Source organism: Durio zibethinus, chromosome 12, assembly GCF_047325235.1.
Source record: "Durio zibethinus cultivar Kanyao isolate XHJ-2024 chromosome 12, ASM4732523v1, whole genome shotgun sequence".
Classification (NCBI taxonomy): Eukaryota; Viridiplantae; Streptophyta; class Magnoliopsida; order Malvales; family Malvaceae; genus Durio; species Durio zibethinus.
In genome coordinates this window covers 14,858,086-14,873,463 of record NC_143173.1, presented here as the reverse complement: position 1 = coordinate 14,873,463, position 15,378 = coordinate 14,858,086, and the positions used below count along the sequence as shown (strand labels likewise).

The window sequence follows — 15,378 nt, the reverse complement described above, 5'->3', positions numbered from 1 at the left end:
CTGAACAGAAAAACCATTATTTCTTTCTAGAATAAAAAAAATGACTTGCTAAAATTTTCCAATAACATAATAGCCATCCAAATGAGTCACAGTCCTTGTTTTTTTTTTTTTTTTTCTTTTGTTCTATTACATCTGACTTAGAAAATTATGATGACTTGATTAATTTGTTGGCTAATGCTCTATTTTAGCATTGACAAAAGTGGCTCCCCTCATTTACTACCCTTTCAGGACTTTTAAAAAATAAATAAATAAAAATATGGTCTTAAAAGACGAAAATTTAATGTAAAAGAAAAAAAAAGTCCCAAAAACATTAATCTATATGACCTTGGGCACTAATGACATTCTTAAATCTTTTGAAATAAAATTAATATTATAAATTGACTCCTAAATTATAATAAAATACTTAATGTAATACTTGAATTTAAAATTTTTTTAATATATTTAAATTATTAATTTATTAACCAATACGAATACTTATTCTTAATATGATTTAACTCCAAAAATATCATGTGACAAATGAATAACCTTCCAAATATTACATTAATTAAAAAATTAATAATTTAAATATCATATTAAAAATTTTTAAAATTTAAATATCACATTGAAAATTCTATTATAATATAAGAACCATTCGTAACATTACCCCTTTAAAAATACGATCCATGGGATTCCAGTCCCACCTAAATCCTGGAGAAGAATCTTGATAATAACAGGAAGTTTGATGAGTTTTTTTGTGTGATTTAATTCATTTTATTATCCATCCTGCAGATGAAATTATCTGAACGCACAAATTTCAATCATTACTGGATTGGGAGCAGATAGGCTTCTCGAGCTAATGTGATTTCATTCCTTACCTCAACCTAACATTCATCACCTCATCAACAAATGCAAAAATCCCTCGTTTAATTATCACTACATCAAAAAGATCAACATCTTTGTTTGACAAGAAAAGTTCACAAACATAAAAATCTGAACAAAATCGCAACTCGGGTTTCACAAATATGACACTGTCTGAATGATCTTAACCTACACTTTAATGGCATACTTCCTCATTGGGAAGTACATTTCCTTCTTCTTCTCCCTTTCAGTCTTTAATGATGCCTGGCAAGCAAAATAACTGATATTCAGGTACAACAGAACAAGCTATACAAATAGGAAACAAGCTAAACCATTATGAGTTCACCGAAGAATATGTATTAGCGGAGGGTTAGAGCCTACAAATAAAAATGCTTCAAATGAGATAAACTTGTACAAGAAAGATTAATATCTTAATCAGGGACTAAAAGGTATCCATTGGGCCAACAGTGAATAAAAATGCTTCAAATGAGATAAATTTGTACAACAGGAATTAATATCTTAATCAGCGACAAAATCCATCAGGCCAACATGGCAGATCTAGGATTTTTTTTTTCCGAAGGTGTCCACTTATAATATAATGTCAACAGATTTATCAATTTTATTCACAGCAAAGGTGTCTAGGGAATTTCCTTTCAAATTTCTCGTTTTCCAATCTTTGGGGGTGCCCATGAATACCCTACTTCTCAATTTGTATTCACCACTGTGGGCCAATCATCCTTAGCATTTGGAAGTTTTACAGTTCCTACTTACATTAAAGAAGTAACATCTACTCAATTAGTCTTGAAAACATGTCATTCAAAGTTCTAGGCATTCAAGATGATGGATAAAAACAGCATATCAGCCAAAATGGCGTGATTTTAGGGATAACTTGTTTGATAAAAGTAGAAGATAGCATTCAGCATTATCAAAAGAACGTCAGTACCTGGTGCTTGGTAAGCCTTCTCCTTATGGCTCTGGTCTTCTTGGGACGCAGATCAAGGGGCAAGAACTTTTTCTTCTTATATGCCTCCCTCAGTGCAGCCTTCTGCTTCTGTGAGACCACTGTCAACACCTGAGCAATTGACAATCTCACCACCTTTCTGCATCAACACAAACACCAGACTCAGAACAACATACCAAAACCAATGAATCCAGAACCAGAACATCACAGAAACCAAATCAATACAGCCTAAAATATTCAAATAACAAGCCATAAATGAACCTCATATAGCAATCCAAAATGTACAATTTGCAAAGCAACATATACATAAGTCCTAACTTGTCCATCAAACCATTTCAAAATCACTTTCGCTACTTTCTTTTCACTTCTTAAAGAGTTACCAATAGATCTAATTCAAGAAAAAAAAGAGAGCATATTGCTAAAATAAACATCAATTCATATATAATTGTCCTTTATAAAAGTAAAATCATAGAGCTTCTGATTCAAGAAAATCAATTTCTAACTTTGTATCCCTCAAAACTATTACTATTTGAAATTTTATTACTAAAAACACATTTGGACAAATTTATCAGAAGAAATATTTCGTTTCAGCCATTTATTCATTATTAATCAATTATAATTATTCTTTCTTTCTACCATTCACTTTCACTACATAGCAAAAACAAATAAGAAAAAAACCAACAAACAATCAAAATCTTAGTTAAAACAAATAAATACCCATTTCTCTAAACAAACTAAGAAATCAAATTCCACTTTATATATCCAATTAAACATATAGTTTAGATCCATAGCTAACACTTAAGAAAACCAATAAAAAAAACCAAAAGAGAGAAAGAGCAAGTGAGTTACATCTTGGAAAGCTTGTTAGGTGCACCGCCGGTAACTTTAGCAACGCGAAGACCAGCAAGTTCAGATTTGAGATCTTTCAACTGACCTAAAAGCTCGGTTTTTGATTTCTGTCTCAACTCATGGACCTTGATTCTCGCTGTTTTTTTATTTTTTGTGATTTACATACAAAAACATGAAACAAAAATAAAAAACATGGACAACCCATGTTCAATTTTTTTAAAAATAACGAGAATACGTGAGAAAAATATAAGCAAGTTATATGTTTTGAACAGTTACCCATTTCTTCTTTTGCGCTTCTTCTGCTCGCACTGCAAAGGCGGCTTCTCGCTGTCTGTCGACTAATAAGAAACCCTAAATCAAAAAAGTATAGGGATTTTATCAATGGATTTTACTTGGGCCTAAAAGGGGTTGTTTTATTGGTTTAGCGATAGCTAAGGTAATTCATATATTTTTGTTATGTAAAATATTAAAAGGTTATAAATTTTTATTATATTTTATATAAAAATTATACGTTGTTGATAAAAAAAATAATATATATTTTTAATTTTATTAATTTTATTTATAATTTTTATTAAAATTTTAAATTGTATTATTATTTTATTGTTATTCATATCCCTTAATCCCATTTGTTTAATTAAAAAATTACACAACTAATATATAAAAACAAACTTTTTAATTTTTCTTTTTCCAAACATAAAAGAATGAAAAATTTGGCCCAAAGTGATTTTCTTTCTAGATCAAAATTATTCTTATATTTAATTTAAAATCATTAAAGTTTAATAATAGATTTAATTAAAAATACATTATTCACGTTTGAATAAAGCATTAAAAAATTTTATTATTTTTTAAATAGTAAAAAAGATTTTTTTTTTCTAAAAATATCTTCCATTGACCTTAATTTTTCATTTAAATACATTTATTGGCCTTTAATTGGTGAGGTCAAGTTTGTTTGTTTTATCAAATCTTTTGATATTGGCTTAGTTTGACTTCAATTTATTTATAGCTATTTAAAGAATTGAATTCAAATTTTTAATTTCAAATCTAATCTAATCTAATATAATATATATATATATATATATTATATAATAACATACATAAATAAATTTATCACATATGAGTCTATATGAATAACTCTTTTAAATGACATGTAAGATAGTTTTTTAAAATAATAAGATAATTTTTTTAATTACAAATTAAATAATTTTAAATTTATTTAAATATCAAAATTATTCAAATTATAATTAAAAATTAAATTAATTTAGAGATATATATTCTAAAATTAAAAATATGAAATATAGATTTTATTTTTTTAATAAATAATTTTAGTTGTTTATCAAATAACCTTATTTAAAAAATTATTTAATTATCAAAATGTTTCAAACATGTTTAAAAATTACAAAAATTTAGTTTATCTAAATCTTTCAACAATCTTTTTTATTTTGATTTAAAAATTATATTTTTAAAAAATTTATGTAAAACATTAAAAATATAAGCAATTTTATGTAAGATTTTAAAATTTTAAAAATTTTCATCTTAAATATTTAAATAATAAGATTATCAAAATGATTATATTCATTTGAACTCTAATTATCACAATTATATTTCAAATAAATGCAAAAAAATTTTAATATTATTTTTATTATTTATTATACTGATTTTAAAATTTTAAATTTTTTTATTTAATCATAATTATCACTAAAAAATTTCTCTACAAATTTAAAACTATAAATGTAATGTGATTTACATAAAATTTTTTTAAAGTATATTTTATTACTATTATAATTTTTTTATTTATAAATTTTTTAAGATATATTTTATTGTTATTGTATAAAATATAATATAAATATATAAATTTTAATATTGTATTAATACAAATACACGATTATTGGACGATGCGGGCACGGTGTGCCCAGCATGACAGAGAAGGCATGTTTGTACTTATTTCACATCTTGGCTTGATAAAAAAACATTTATAATACGTACTATTCATTAAAATATATATAGGACAATTAAGTTTTTATTCTTGATTTTTTATATTGTATTTAATGGTTTTTTAAAAAATTATTTAGTTTTTTATATTGGTTTAATTTTTAAACACACCCATAATAATAATGCAAGTTTTATAAAAATTTTAAAATTATAATTTAACTTGATTAAACATAAAGTAATTTACTAATAAATAATATTAATAAAATTAAAATTCAAACATTATTTAATATTATAATTTAGATTAATTTTATTAAGGAATTTGTTTTGAATTGATTTTGTGGTTATCATTTGGCATTTTGAATTGATTTGAGGGTTATTTTTATAAAGTAATAATAATTTTTGGTTCATTTTGACATTATAATGGTCATATCATGTCTTAAAACTATATTTTTTTTATATTTTTCAAACATCTAACGTTTTCAAACTTTTTTCATCTTTTGTTCACTTTTTATTAGTGTTTTATTTAAATGAATGGTGAAATTAATTAGGATAAGATTAAAAATAATAATAAAAATTATTACAATTATTATATAAAAAAATTACTATAATTATGATTAAAAAATTTTAAATAAAAAATTTATATTAAATAAATTTTATTAAAATTAATATTTAAATTTAACTGATGATATAATAAATTTAATTATATTATACCGAAAATACGTTGAAATTAAATAGACACTAAAACTTAGATTTGGATTCAAACGTACCCCAACGTTTCCTATGAAAATTTGTGCAAATCGCACTGGACTCCATTTTGGATGCTTGAGCTGTGGTGCGAGTGGTGCGAAATCTTTCACCGGTGGTTTTTAGTCCAATGATCCAACGCTGGATTACTTTTTTTTTTATTTTTTTATTTTTTTACCCTTTCAATCATATAGAAGATATAAAAATATTTGTATAATTTTATTTATTATTTTTCATTTTAATTTTTTGTTTAAAACTATAAAATAATTTTGTTAATTAATATAATAAAAACATTATTTTTTAAATGTTTTTATTAATAAAATTATTATTCATCATAAAAATAGTTTAATAGTTAATTAATTACTTAATTATTTATTTTATAAATATTAAATAATTTAAAATTTTTATTACATATAAATTTTAATCTAATATTCTTAATGATAATTTTTTTTCTCATCATAATTTAATTTATCGCTATCGTTATATTTAATTCAAATATATATTTTCACTATTAATTTTAATCTTATACCAGAACAACCAATCTCACTTACATCACAGTAATCAATCTTACTTTAATTATTGTTTTCAATATCACAAGAATTAATTTTATCGTCTATCTAAATGGATACTAATAATAAATTTTTTAAATGTCAAAATGTTGTTGCATATATAATGCTAAATAGATGCCATTTTTTTTTAATCTTTATATTAAATGAAAAGTGGATAATGAAAATGGAGCAATTACTATTGCTACTCTTTTTTTTTTTTCCTAAGCTAAATTTTATTAAAGCAATCATAAAGTTACAAAGCTAATCAAGATTAACAATGATAAAATCCCAAGTACCAATACAAACCTATTTGAATATCAACGATCACCTAAATATAAATAAATAAATAAAAAACATGTTACCGAATCTCAAGGATAACCAAGAGCAATCAAGATACACAAAACAAGAATCCAAAATATAACTAACTATGAAAAGCCTACCGCACATAAGTTTTGAGATAAAATATAAGAAACTAAACGTAGAAAGTACGAAAAAATATAGTTAGGGATTCAAAGATAGATGATAACAAATAATGATTAGTCAATGATAGAATCAACTACACCAACGAAAGACACCACCATGATCTACAGTCAAATGTTATCCTACTCATATTTCTTCATATAAAAAATGAGCATTTTCAAATTATAGAAGTCTTAAAGAAAAAAATCATGAAAAATATCAAGGACAAGCTATCATGTGATGATATATGTTTTAGAAGTATGAGATTATTAGGTTTTGTTCCATATATTTTCTTTAAGTCATTGTTATCAAAATTTATCCCAAATTTTGGACCCGAGATCTTCAAGATAAAGTCTGTAGCTTTGATTAACCGCTTAAGGCTTAGTTTAATATTGCTAATGTGATTTGAAAAAACTTGGTTAGGAAAAAAATGCATTTGAAAGGTGCTATAAAAATTTATGGTTTAAGATTTTTGAGTGATTAGTATTGTTGTGCAAAATTAAAATATCTAAAAAGGACATGATGTCAGAAAGAAAAAAAATTGCTATTTTGTTAAAAATAAATACTTGAGTGGGTATTTAATCATTTTGTCTCTAAACTATAAATTTCAAATTACAACTATATCTCCCAATTACCTTTACCTTTTACGATTGACACACTTTTAACGATTGAAAATGTGTTTTTAACTCAAATTATAACGTGTTTAACTTTGTTTTTGCATTAAAAACTACGTTTTGAAATCCCACACGCAATATTAAACGAGGCCTAAGCGTCTTCTTTCAATAACATGGAAGTAGGATGATATTAAAAATATGTTTTTGTCATAACGTGTAAATTTATAGATGTATAATTAGATTTAAGGAGAGAAATCATCACTAATATTTTTATTTAAATGTGATTGATTACTTAATAGATTTATGTTTACAAAACCAAAATTAAGTTTGAGAGTACAGTTATGTATAAAAAAAAATTATAACATTTTCACATCGCCCACCTATAAGATGGTACTAGCTTGATTTTATGTTATCGGAAAGCCTAAAAAAACTTAAGTAATTTAATATTGAAAATTATTCATAAATTACTCTAATATATTGATAATAATTCAAAAACATCCTCTCACCTCATAAGTATTTAAGAAAATTATTTGTTATGTTTTGAAGAGATTTCATTGTTGAATTCATTTAATTTTTGTAAAAAACTTTTACTTGTGATAATTGACATTTTTGTGATAACCTTGATATTGAAAATCTTTTTTAAATTTTTTAATATGCTAGTAAAATTTAGAAAAAAAATTTCACCTAAAAATTTACATAGAGATTGTTATTCCATCATAAAAAATTCAAAATCTAACTTTGTGAAAATGCTTTTTATTTTCAAAAAATATTCTTCAATATATTGGTAAGATTTTCTGCTAGAAATTACCCTCCAATATGTTAATAGGATTTTATAGAAATTATTTATTTTCTAAAAATTAATTTTTATTTAAAAATCATAAAATTTTTCAATATGTTGGTAAGGCTTTATTAAAAATTTTTTTTTTTTTGAAATTTATTTTTTATAAAAAAATTAATAAGATTCTCCAATATGTTGGTAAAATCTTATTTTAAAAATTAAATTGGCTTCCAATATATTGGTAAGACTTTTTATTTTATTAAAACAATTTATTAAAAATTTAAATCTTTCAATATATTTGTAAGATTCATTGTTATATGAAAAAAATATTTTTTTTTAGCAATTTGAATCTTTCAATATGTTTGGTAAGATTTTTTTTATTTTTTTTAAAAAAATATTTACATATAAATGAATAACAAATAAATAAAAAACCAATAAATAAGGTGAGATTCTTTTTATTTTATTTAAAAAATTTTTAAAAAATATATTTATAGATAAATGAATAATAAATAAATAAATAACCAATAAATAAAATAATAAAAAATAGATGGAAAACAACTAATCAAATAAATAATTAATTAAACATAAATAAAATAAAATAAATGAGAAAAACAAAAAAAGTACCAAGAAAATAGCTTGGCTTAGGCAGCTGAAGAATAACGGCTCAAGGCAAAAAAGAACAACACGGCTTACGATTCACGGTTCAAAGCTCAGACTCGGCTCAGCTGAAGCTAAGAGATGTAAGCGAGTCGTGCGTTGCGGGTCGGGTTGGTGCATGGCTCTCGAGGGTTGATGTGCGGATCTGCAAGGATTTGTAAATGATCAAAATGACGTCGTTTTCTTAAACAATAAAAGCCCAATTTTCTTCTTTTCCTCATATTTTTCCTACCCACACTCTCTCTTTCCTTTCTTTTCTCTATCTCTCTCTCTATCTTTAAAATTCTATGAACACCAGCCGAAAACCCCGACAAAACCTAGATTATGATGAAAAAATGTGGATTCTAGCCAAATGTTGGTGGAAAACTCGAACTTGGTCATCAGAAAGTTCAAGAAACCCAGAAACGAAAAAACGAAAAAACAAAAAAACTAAATTTATCAATTTTTTTCCAAATCTCTTTCTCAATCTTCTAAAAGTTTCTAGCCACACCAATTCTAATTTCCTCAATTCTGAATCCCTAAAAATTTTTTTCTACCAGAAATTTTTTCTAAAAAAAAAAGGTCTTGTGCGCGTACTTTCTCTCTTTCTCTTTTTTTGCTGCATATATTTTCTGCCAAATCGAGTTTTTTTTTTTTTTTGTTGATTATGGGTTTATATTTATAGGATTCAAATTATAAGAGCTCTAAATAAAAAAGAGTTTTAATTTCACTTCAATTCCAACTTCAAACTATAATTTTAACCCAAATTTTATAATCTCAAAAGAAATAGTCCCAAATAAACTCAAACAGCTTAAGCTTTTCTGATTTTTCTTTTTTCATTTTTTTTACAATTAAAAAAAATAATAAATCAAAAAATTAATCCCAGAGAGAATGGGATGCTTACAGTTTTTTTTTTTTTTTTTTTAAATGATGAACAAACAAAAGAAAAAAATGACAATCATATAAAGCCAATAAAAGTTCACATGAAAAAAAAAAAACAAATAAAATTATTCAAAAAAATATGGCCAAACGGCTCAATTCTCAGCAGGCCCTACAGTTATTTTGCCGTGTTGAATTCGTGTTTGAAAGATTGGTGAAGTTTTAACTTTTTTTTTTTCTTTGTCCAAGCAAATAATCAAACAAACATGTACCAGAAAGTGAGCGTCTGAATACAAACAAGCTGATATCGGACACAAATTAGATGTACCATAGAGATAAGATTGAGATGGGAGTCTTTCACATCTTTTACTTCAATTATTTTTTGTAATGAAAAAAAAAAAATTGTAGATCGATATTTCTCATCGATATAGATTGACTGAATTCATTTTCCTTTTATTTTTCTATTTATTCATCATTTCGTCATTCACTTTATGTGAAGTGAAGTCTATTCCAATGCCGTATACGTGAATAATGTCAAATTGAATGTATCAAAAAATCTCAATCTAAATTTTTTATCAGTAATAAAAAAATTTTAGATTTAAAACCGTAATGATCTCTCATTGACGTTTCGTAATGTTATAAATTCAAAAAAAAAAAAAAAAACTGTAGGTTTACGTCTTTGACTCAAAGATTATTATAATTAAATCTTAAAAATGGACGATTGTGGTGAAATGAATAGGAAAGGCGAAGCAGAAACTTCTAAAGGGATATATCAGCATCATCGATGTGAGACTTTGAGAAGTAGTGGTTGGTCAAAGCTGCCATCCTAGAAGAATTTCTAATCAAATTTTTTGATGATTTGGTCTTTAGGACCCATTCAATTGCTATTTCTCTTACTGCTATGAAAACTTCCTTGTTTGTGCAGCTGCTTCCTCTAAAAACACTTGATTTTTAACGAAGTTATCCCTTTTGGTAACCAAAAACGATCACAAAATTATAAATGAAAAAAAAAATTCCATGAAATATAAGTAGGAAAGTCAGAAACTACAAGGGGTGTTTGTGAAGTTTTCCCAAAAATAAATCAAAAGTTTAATTTTGCTTTAAAAGCAAATTGGTACAATATAATTTTTGTTTTGGGATTTTTTTTTTTGAGACGATTGATGTTATTGCTTGAATTACTGTTTCTAAATTGCGAAAGAAAAAGGAAATTTGGGTAGTAGAGTTTATATTATAATTTGGATAAAAAAATATAACTTAGACTCAAATTCAAAATCTTACATTTTCTATTTTTTTAAAATAGATAATTATATTTAAATATTTAGCATGATATAATAAAGATAAAATTAGAGAAGTAAGCATTTTTTAAAATTATATTATATATGCTTCAAAAATAAAATATATAACTGCAATAATTATTAAGATAATTAAGTTTTTTTTTGGCCAAAAAGATAATTAAGACTATAAGAAGTATAATAAGTAATTAATTATCCACCATGAAAAGAAAAAAAAAATTTAACTAATGTCTACTAATTAATTTGAGTATAATTAGCAAATTGGAAATCAATATGAAATTAGCTTTGCCATATATAATTATAAACACGTGAATTATGATACCAATTAAAAAATAAATAATCAATAATAAAAAAAAAATAATGACATCATATAAATAGAATTTTTTTGTGCTTAATTTTCCAACAATACATCTTCATTATTCTCACTCTTCACTATTTAATTCAATTATTACATTACTATTTTGTATTTATTTAATTTATTTTAAGTAATAAAAAAATCTTGAACCAAATTTATCTTTCCTATGATGTAATGTTTAGTCTTCCCATCATTCCTTTCTTGTAAATTAATTCAACAAGTTATTATCTTTTTAAGTAATAAAATTTGAAGCCAATTTCTTACTTTTCAAGGAATACTAAATCCATCCGAAATCAACCCCAAAATCACATCAATTTTATAATAAAAAAATATATAAAAAATTTTCGATTTAACTCAATTAATTTATTTAATCATATTTAAAAGATAATATTTATTTTGATAATTCATTCTCTTATTTTCAAACTATTCCTCTCCGTTAAATATATATATATATATATATATATATGTAAATATATATATAAATAGCCACAACTTAGATAAAAGAATTCTTGTGATAATTCCCCCTCCAACTCAATTAACAATTTGTTTATTAGATTTTGAGAGATTGAAACCCATGAATCCCAAGTGGGGTAGCTAAAATCCCATTTATATTATATAAATAACTTAGACTTTGATCACAAAATTGTCTCAAACCCATCAAAATTCAGCTTTGTTTGTATATATATTTTTTTATCACATCAGTTTCCAATACGCTTTCTCTTCCCTTAGTTTTTGGTAACTAAGCTGAGCCATAACTTTCTGTAATTCCTAGTCCAACTTCGACTAAGACAAAATGGTTTGTTCTGATTTTCTTCTTCCCTCCCTATCTTTTCTTCTTCTTTTTTTACATGATCAGACATCAGTTTCATGTTGTGTTAATGGATTGTGATTATTGTGTTTGGTTTTTAATGTTTTTAGGATCTTGAAAATGGAACCGTTCGATATGATGAGGTTAGTGCTCATACAATTTTTTTTATCAGTTTTTTCAATCCGTTTATTATGTTTTTATTCACTGAACTGTTTTTCTTTTTTTTTTAATCTTCCAGGAATATATCATGAATTCTCGAGGGTTAAAGCTTTTCACATGCAAATGGATTCCAGTGAATAAAGAACCAAAAGGTTTAATCTTCATCTGCCATGGCTATGCCATGGAATGCAGCATCACCATGAACAGTAAGCATATTTCAACATCCTGTTCTATATTTTTCCTCTATATATAAGCAGATAATAATAAAAAAAAACACAGAGAAAAATTGAATATCTGGATTCTGATGTATGTGATTCTGATTAATTCAGGCACTGCAATTCGGCTGGTGAAAGCAGGATTTGCAGTTTATGGAATAGATTATGAAGGCCATGGAAAATCATCAGGGCTGCAAGGCTATATCTCAAGTTTTGACAATGTTGTTGATGATTGCTCCAACTTTTTCACACAAATATGTGGTAAATATTAAATTTTTTCTTTTTAATTACTACCATTTTTATTTCCATAATATGTCAATATGACAGAAGAGTTAAAACTCAAATCCTTCACCTTCCAATTATGGAATTTCAATCCTATTTTTCCAATTATGACTTATTTTCTTGTTTTCTCAATGGAATTTTCAGAGAAAAAAGAGAACAAAAAGAAGATGAGATTTTTGTTAGGGGAATCCATGGGTGGAGCAGTGCTGCTACTGGTACACAGAAGAAAGCCAGACTATTGGGATGGGGCAGTCCTGGTTGCACCTATGTGTAAGGTAATGTGCCTTTCTTTTATCTTTTTGTGTTCTTTAAAGCCTGGTTTTTGTCCTATTTCACCCCCTTTAATGTGGGAACCACATTTGGTAACTAGCCTTTTACATTACGCACGCATGTAGATTTGAATAAAAGTTTTAATAACCTTTTTGTAAAGGACAAAGAAATTTCATTTAAGTATTAAGTTTAAATTTGATAATTTAAAATATGATATAGTAAAATAATATAAATATGATAAAAAAATAAATTTTAATCATAATTATATATAAATTTAATAAAATCTACAAATATATAATTTAAAATTTTATTCTAATATAAATTATAATTCGTAATTTTTAAAAAATATGATATAAATATATAAATTTTAATGTAATATAAACGTACGATTCGTCATGTAGTAAGTTTCAATTGTGACTTTTGTTTTTCTTCTCAGAAAAGTCAAGATGCCAGGGTTGTAAAAATGGAGCAGATAGCCTTGAAAAATGTCAATTTTCCATTATTATTATTATATTATTATTATTTTCTTTACTGTTTATGTACAGTGAGTCTTTTGTTTTGAAATTTCAATCCTAGAACTATAATAAAGTCTCCCCAATGGTTTTCTTGAGCCCCAATTTAGGAATTTGGTAGATAAGATTTCATTAACTACTGGAATTCTTAATTCTTAGGCACATTTAGTGAAGGTAATTACATTTTTGTGCTTGAATAGAAAAAAAAAAGTGATTTAATTGAAATGAAATCTGAGGAGAAAAAGATCAAAGTCCTTATCCATCTAGCGGCAGTTGTTGTAAAGTGACCTTACTTTGCCATGTATTAATGGCTGCTGACTTTCAAGTTGGGCCATTACTTTACAATGTCAAGTCTTACCTCACATAATTAACATGAATTATTCAGCCAATTACATAATTTAATTATGAGTTTGATTTTGATATCTGATAATGAAATTTTTTAATTTTATAAGTAGGATTATGAAACGGATACATGTATTATTTTATTTTTAATTTTACATTCTTCTAGATGGGTTTTATTTAATTTTCTCAAATTTGAAATCCTTGGACAGATTGTTCATATTAATAGAGTAAAAGTTAAGGCATTACTTGCAGCTTTGAACAGCTGTTATAATGGAATAAATTATCTTAGGTACTTTGATTATTGCACTCATTTTTGCTTAAAATTTTGGCAATTATCATGTTCTATATCCAATCCTGATGAGTCTGACCAAAAATAATTAAAAAAAAAATTATCTGAAGAGATTCTTAATCTGGATCTGATCCAGATTGGTTCAAACTATAGGGATATTAACATTATTGTTATTAATTTATCCACAGATTGCAGATGAAATGAAACCACATCCACTTGTTATTACTGTTTTGGAAAAGCTTTGCAAATTTATTCCAGAATGGAGAATAATTCCAGTTCAAGATGTCATTGATGCTGCTTTTAAACAGCCTGAGATTAGAGCACAGGTATTTTTTCTACAAAAATTTGAATTTTTAATTTAAGATTCTAGCTTGAAACTTTCAAATCAAAATTTCAAAGATATATCTTAAAAATGATTGTCGCGATTTTATTTTATTTTTTGTTTAGAAATTGAAATATATATATGTTTGTTAATGTCAATAATTTAATTAATTTACAGGTTAGAGCAAACCCATATTGCTACAAAGGACGTCCTCGTTTGAACACAGGCAATGAACTTCTAAAGACCAGCTTGGAGCTTGAACAAAGACTTAATGAGGTTTGTTCATTATGACAAACAAAGGAACAAAAATATCAATAGGGAGTCTGTTCATAAAATCGTTCGGATAGGGTTCAGGCAAATTTTAAGAAAATATAAATTAAAATTTAATTTAATTGATTTTTGTAAATATTTTTAAGAAGTGATATTCAATAAATTTAAAATTTAATATTTATAAATTTTTTTCTACATTAACCTACGACTTCTTTTGTATACTAAAAATTGAAAATATATTAAACCATCAATTTTTTACCCAAAAAAAAATCAAATAAACAAGAATTAACTCAATCTTTTTATTTATTTATGTTTTTTATCAGGTTTCATTACCATTTCTAGTTCTCCACGGAGATGATGACAAAGTGACAGATAAAGCTGTTAGCCAACAACTCTATGATGTGGCAGCAAGTTCAGACAAGACATTCAAGCTGTATCCTGGAATGTGGCATGGCCTGCTATATGGGGAAACACCAGAAAACATTGAGATTGTGTTTGCAGATATCATCAACTGGTTAAACCAGAGAACTAAATCCGGAAATTCGAGGTTGGAGAGGGAATTGAAGCATCAAAATGATGAGCTGTTATATTCAAAAGAGAAGGAACAGATCAGTGATTAGGCACTCTCAAATACTACAATTAGCTGATGTAAATTGTACATATGGAATAAAAATTAGTGCCATATTTCTATAGACAGTGTTGATGTTGGCCTGAGATTATATATATATATATATATATATATATATATATTTATACAAGCTTGGATGTGTTTAAATTGAAAAAAAAAAAAGTCTGTTACAAATTGTTGCAATTAATTTTTTTTTATATAAGAGATTGCATTTTGAAAAAAAAATTACAAATATTGAAATTCAAATTTTAAATTTATCAAATAACATTTTTTTAAAAGTGATTTTATTTAATGGAATTACAGATATTGATATTCGAATTCTAAATTTCTTAGATGTTATTTTGTGAAAGTGATTTCATGTATTAATTGAACTAAACTTTAGGATCAATTTATATCATTT

At 25.2% G+C, this 15,378-nt stretch overlaps 2 protein-coding genes across 2 annotated transcripts; one reads left to right on the top strand and one right to left on the bottom strand.

Annotated features, from left to right (window-relative positions):
• Positions 1-886: 886 nt before the first annotated feature.
• On the bottom strand, positions 887-3,062 carry LOC111296276 (large ribosomal subunit protein uL29-like). The gene is made up of 4 exons (XM_022890480.2): positions 2,924-3,062; positions 2,648-2,783; positions 1,781-1,937; positions 887-1,101 (listed from the first exon to the last, which is right to left on the bottom strand). Exons 1-4 carry the CDS (start codon positions 2,925-2,927, stop codon positions 1,027-1,029), a joined length of 372 nt encoding a protein of 123 aa, XP_022746215.2. The 5' UTR covers positions 2,928-3,062; the 3' UTR covers positions 887-1,026.
• Positions 3,063-11,359: 8,297 nt separating this feature from the next.
• On the top strand, positions 11,360-15,100 carry LOC111296902 (caffeoylshikimate esterase-like). Its single transcript, XM_022891383.2, has 8 exons — positions 11,360-11,677; positions 11,800-11,832; positions 11,928-12,054; positions 12,178-12,324; positions 12,490-12,620; positions 13,947-14,084; positions 14,258-14,356; positions 14,674-15,100. The coding sequence occupies exons 1-8, from the start codon at positions 11,675-11,677 to the stop codon at positions 14,968-14,970; spliced, it is 975 nt and encodes a 324-aa protein (XP_022747118.2). The 5' UTR covers positions 11,360-11,674; the 3' UTR covers positions 14,971-15,100.
• Positions 15,101-15,378: the final 278 nt, after the last annotated feature.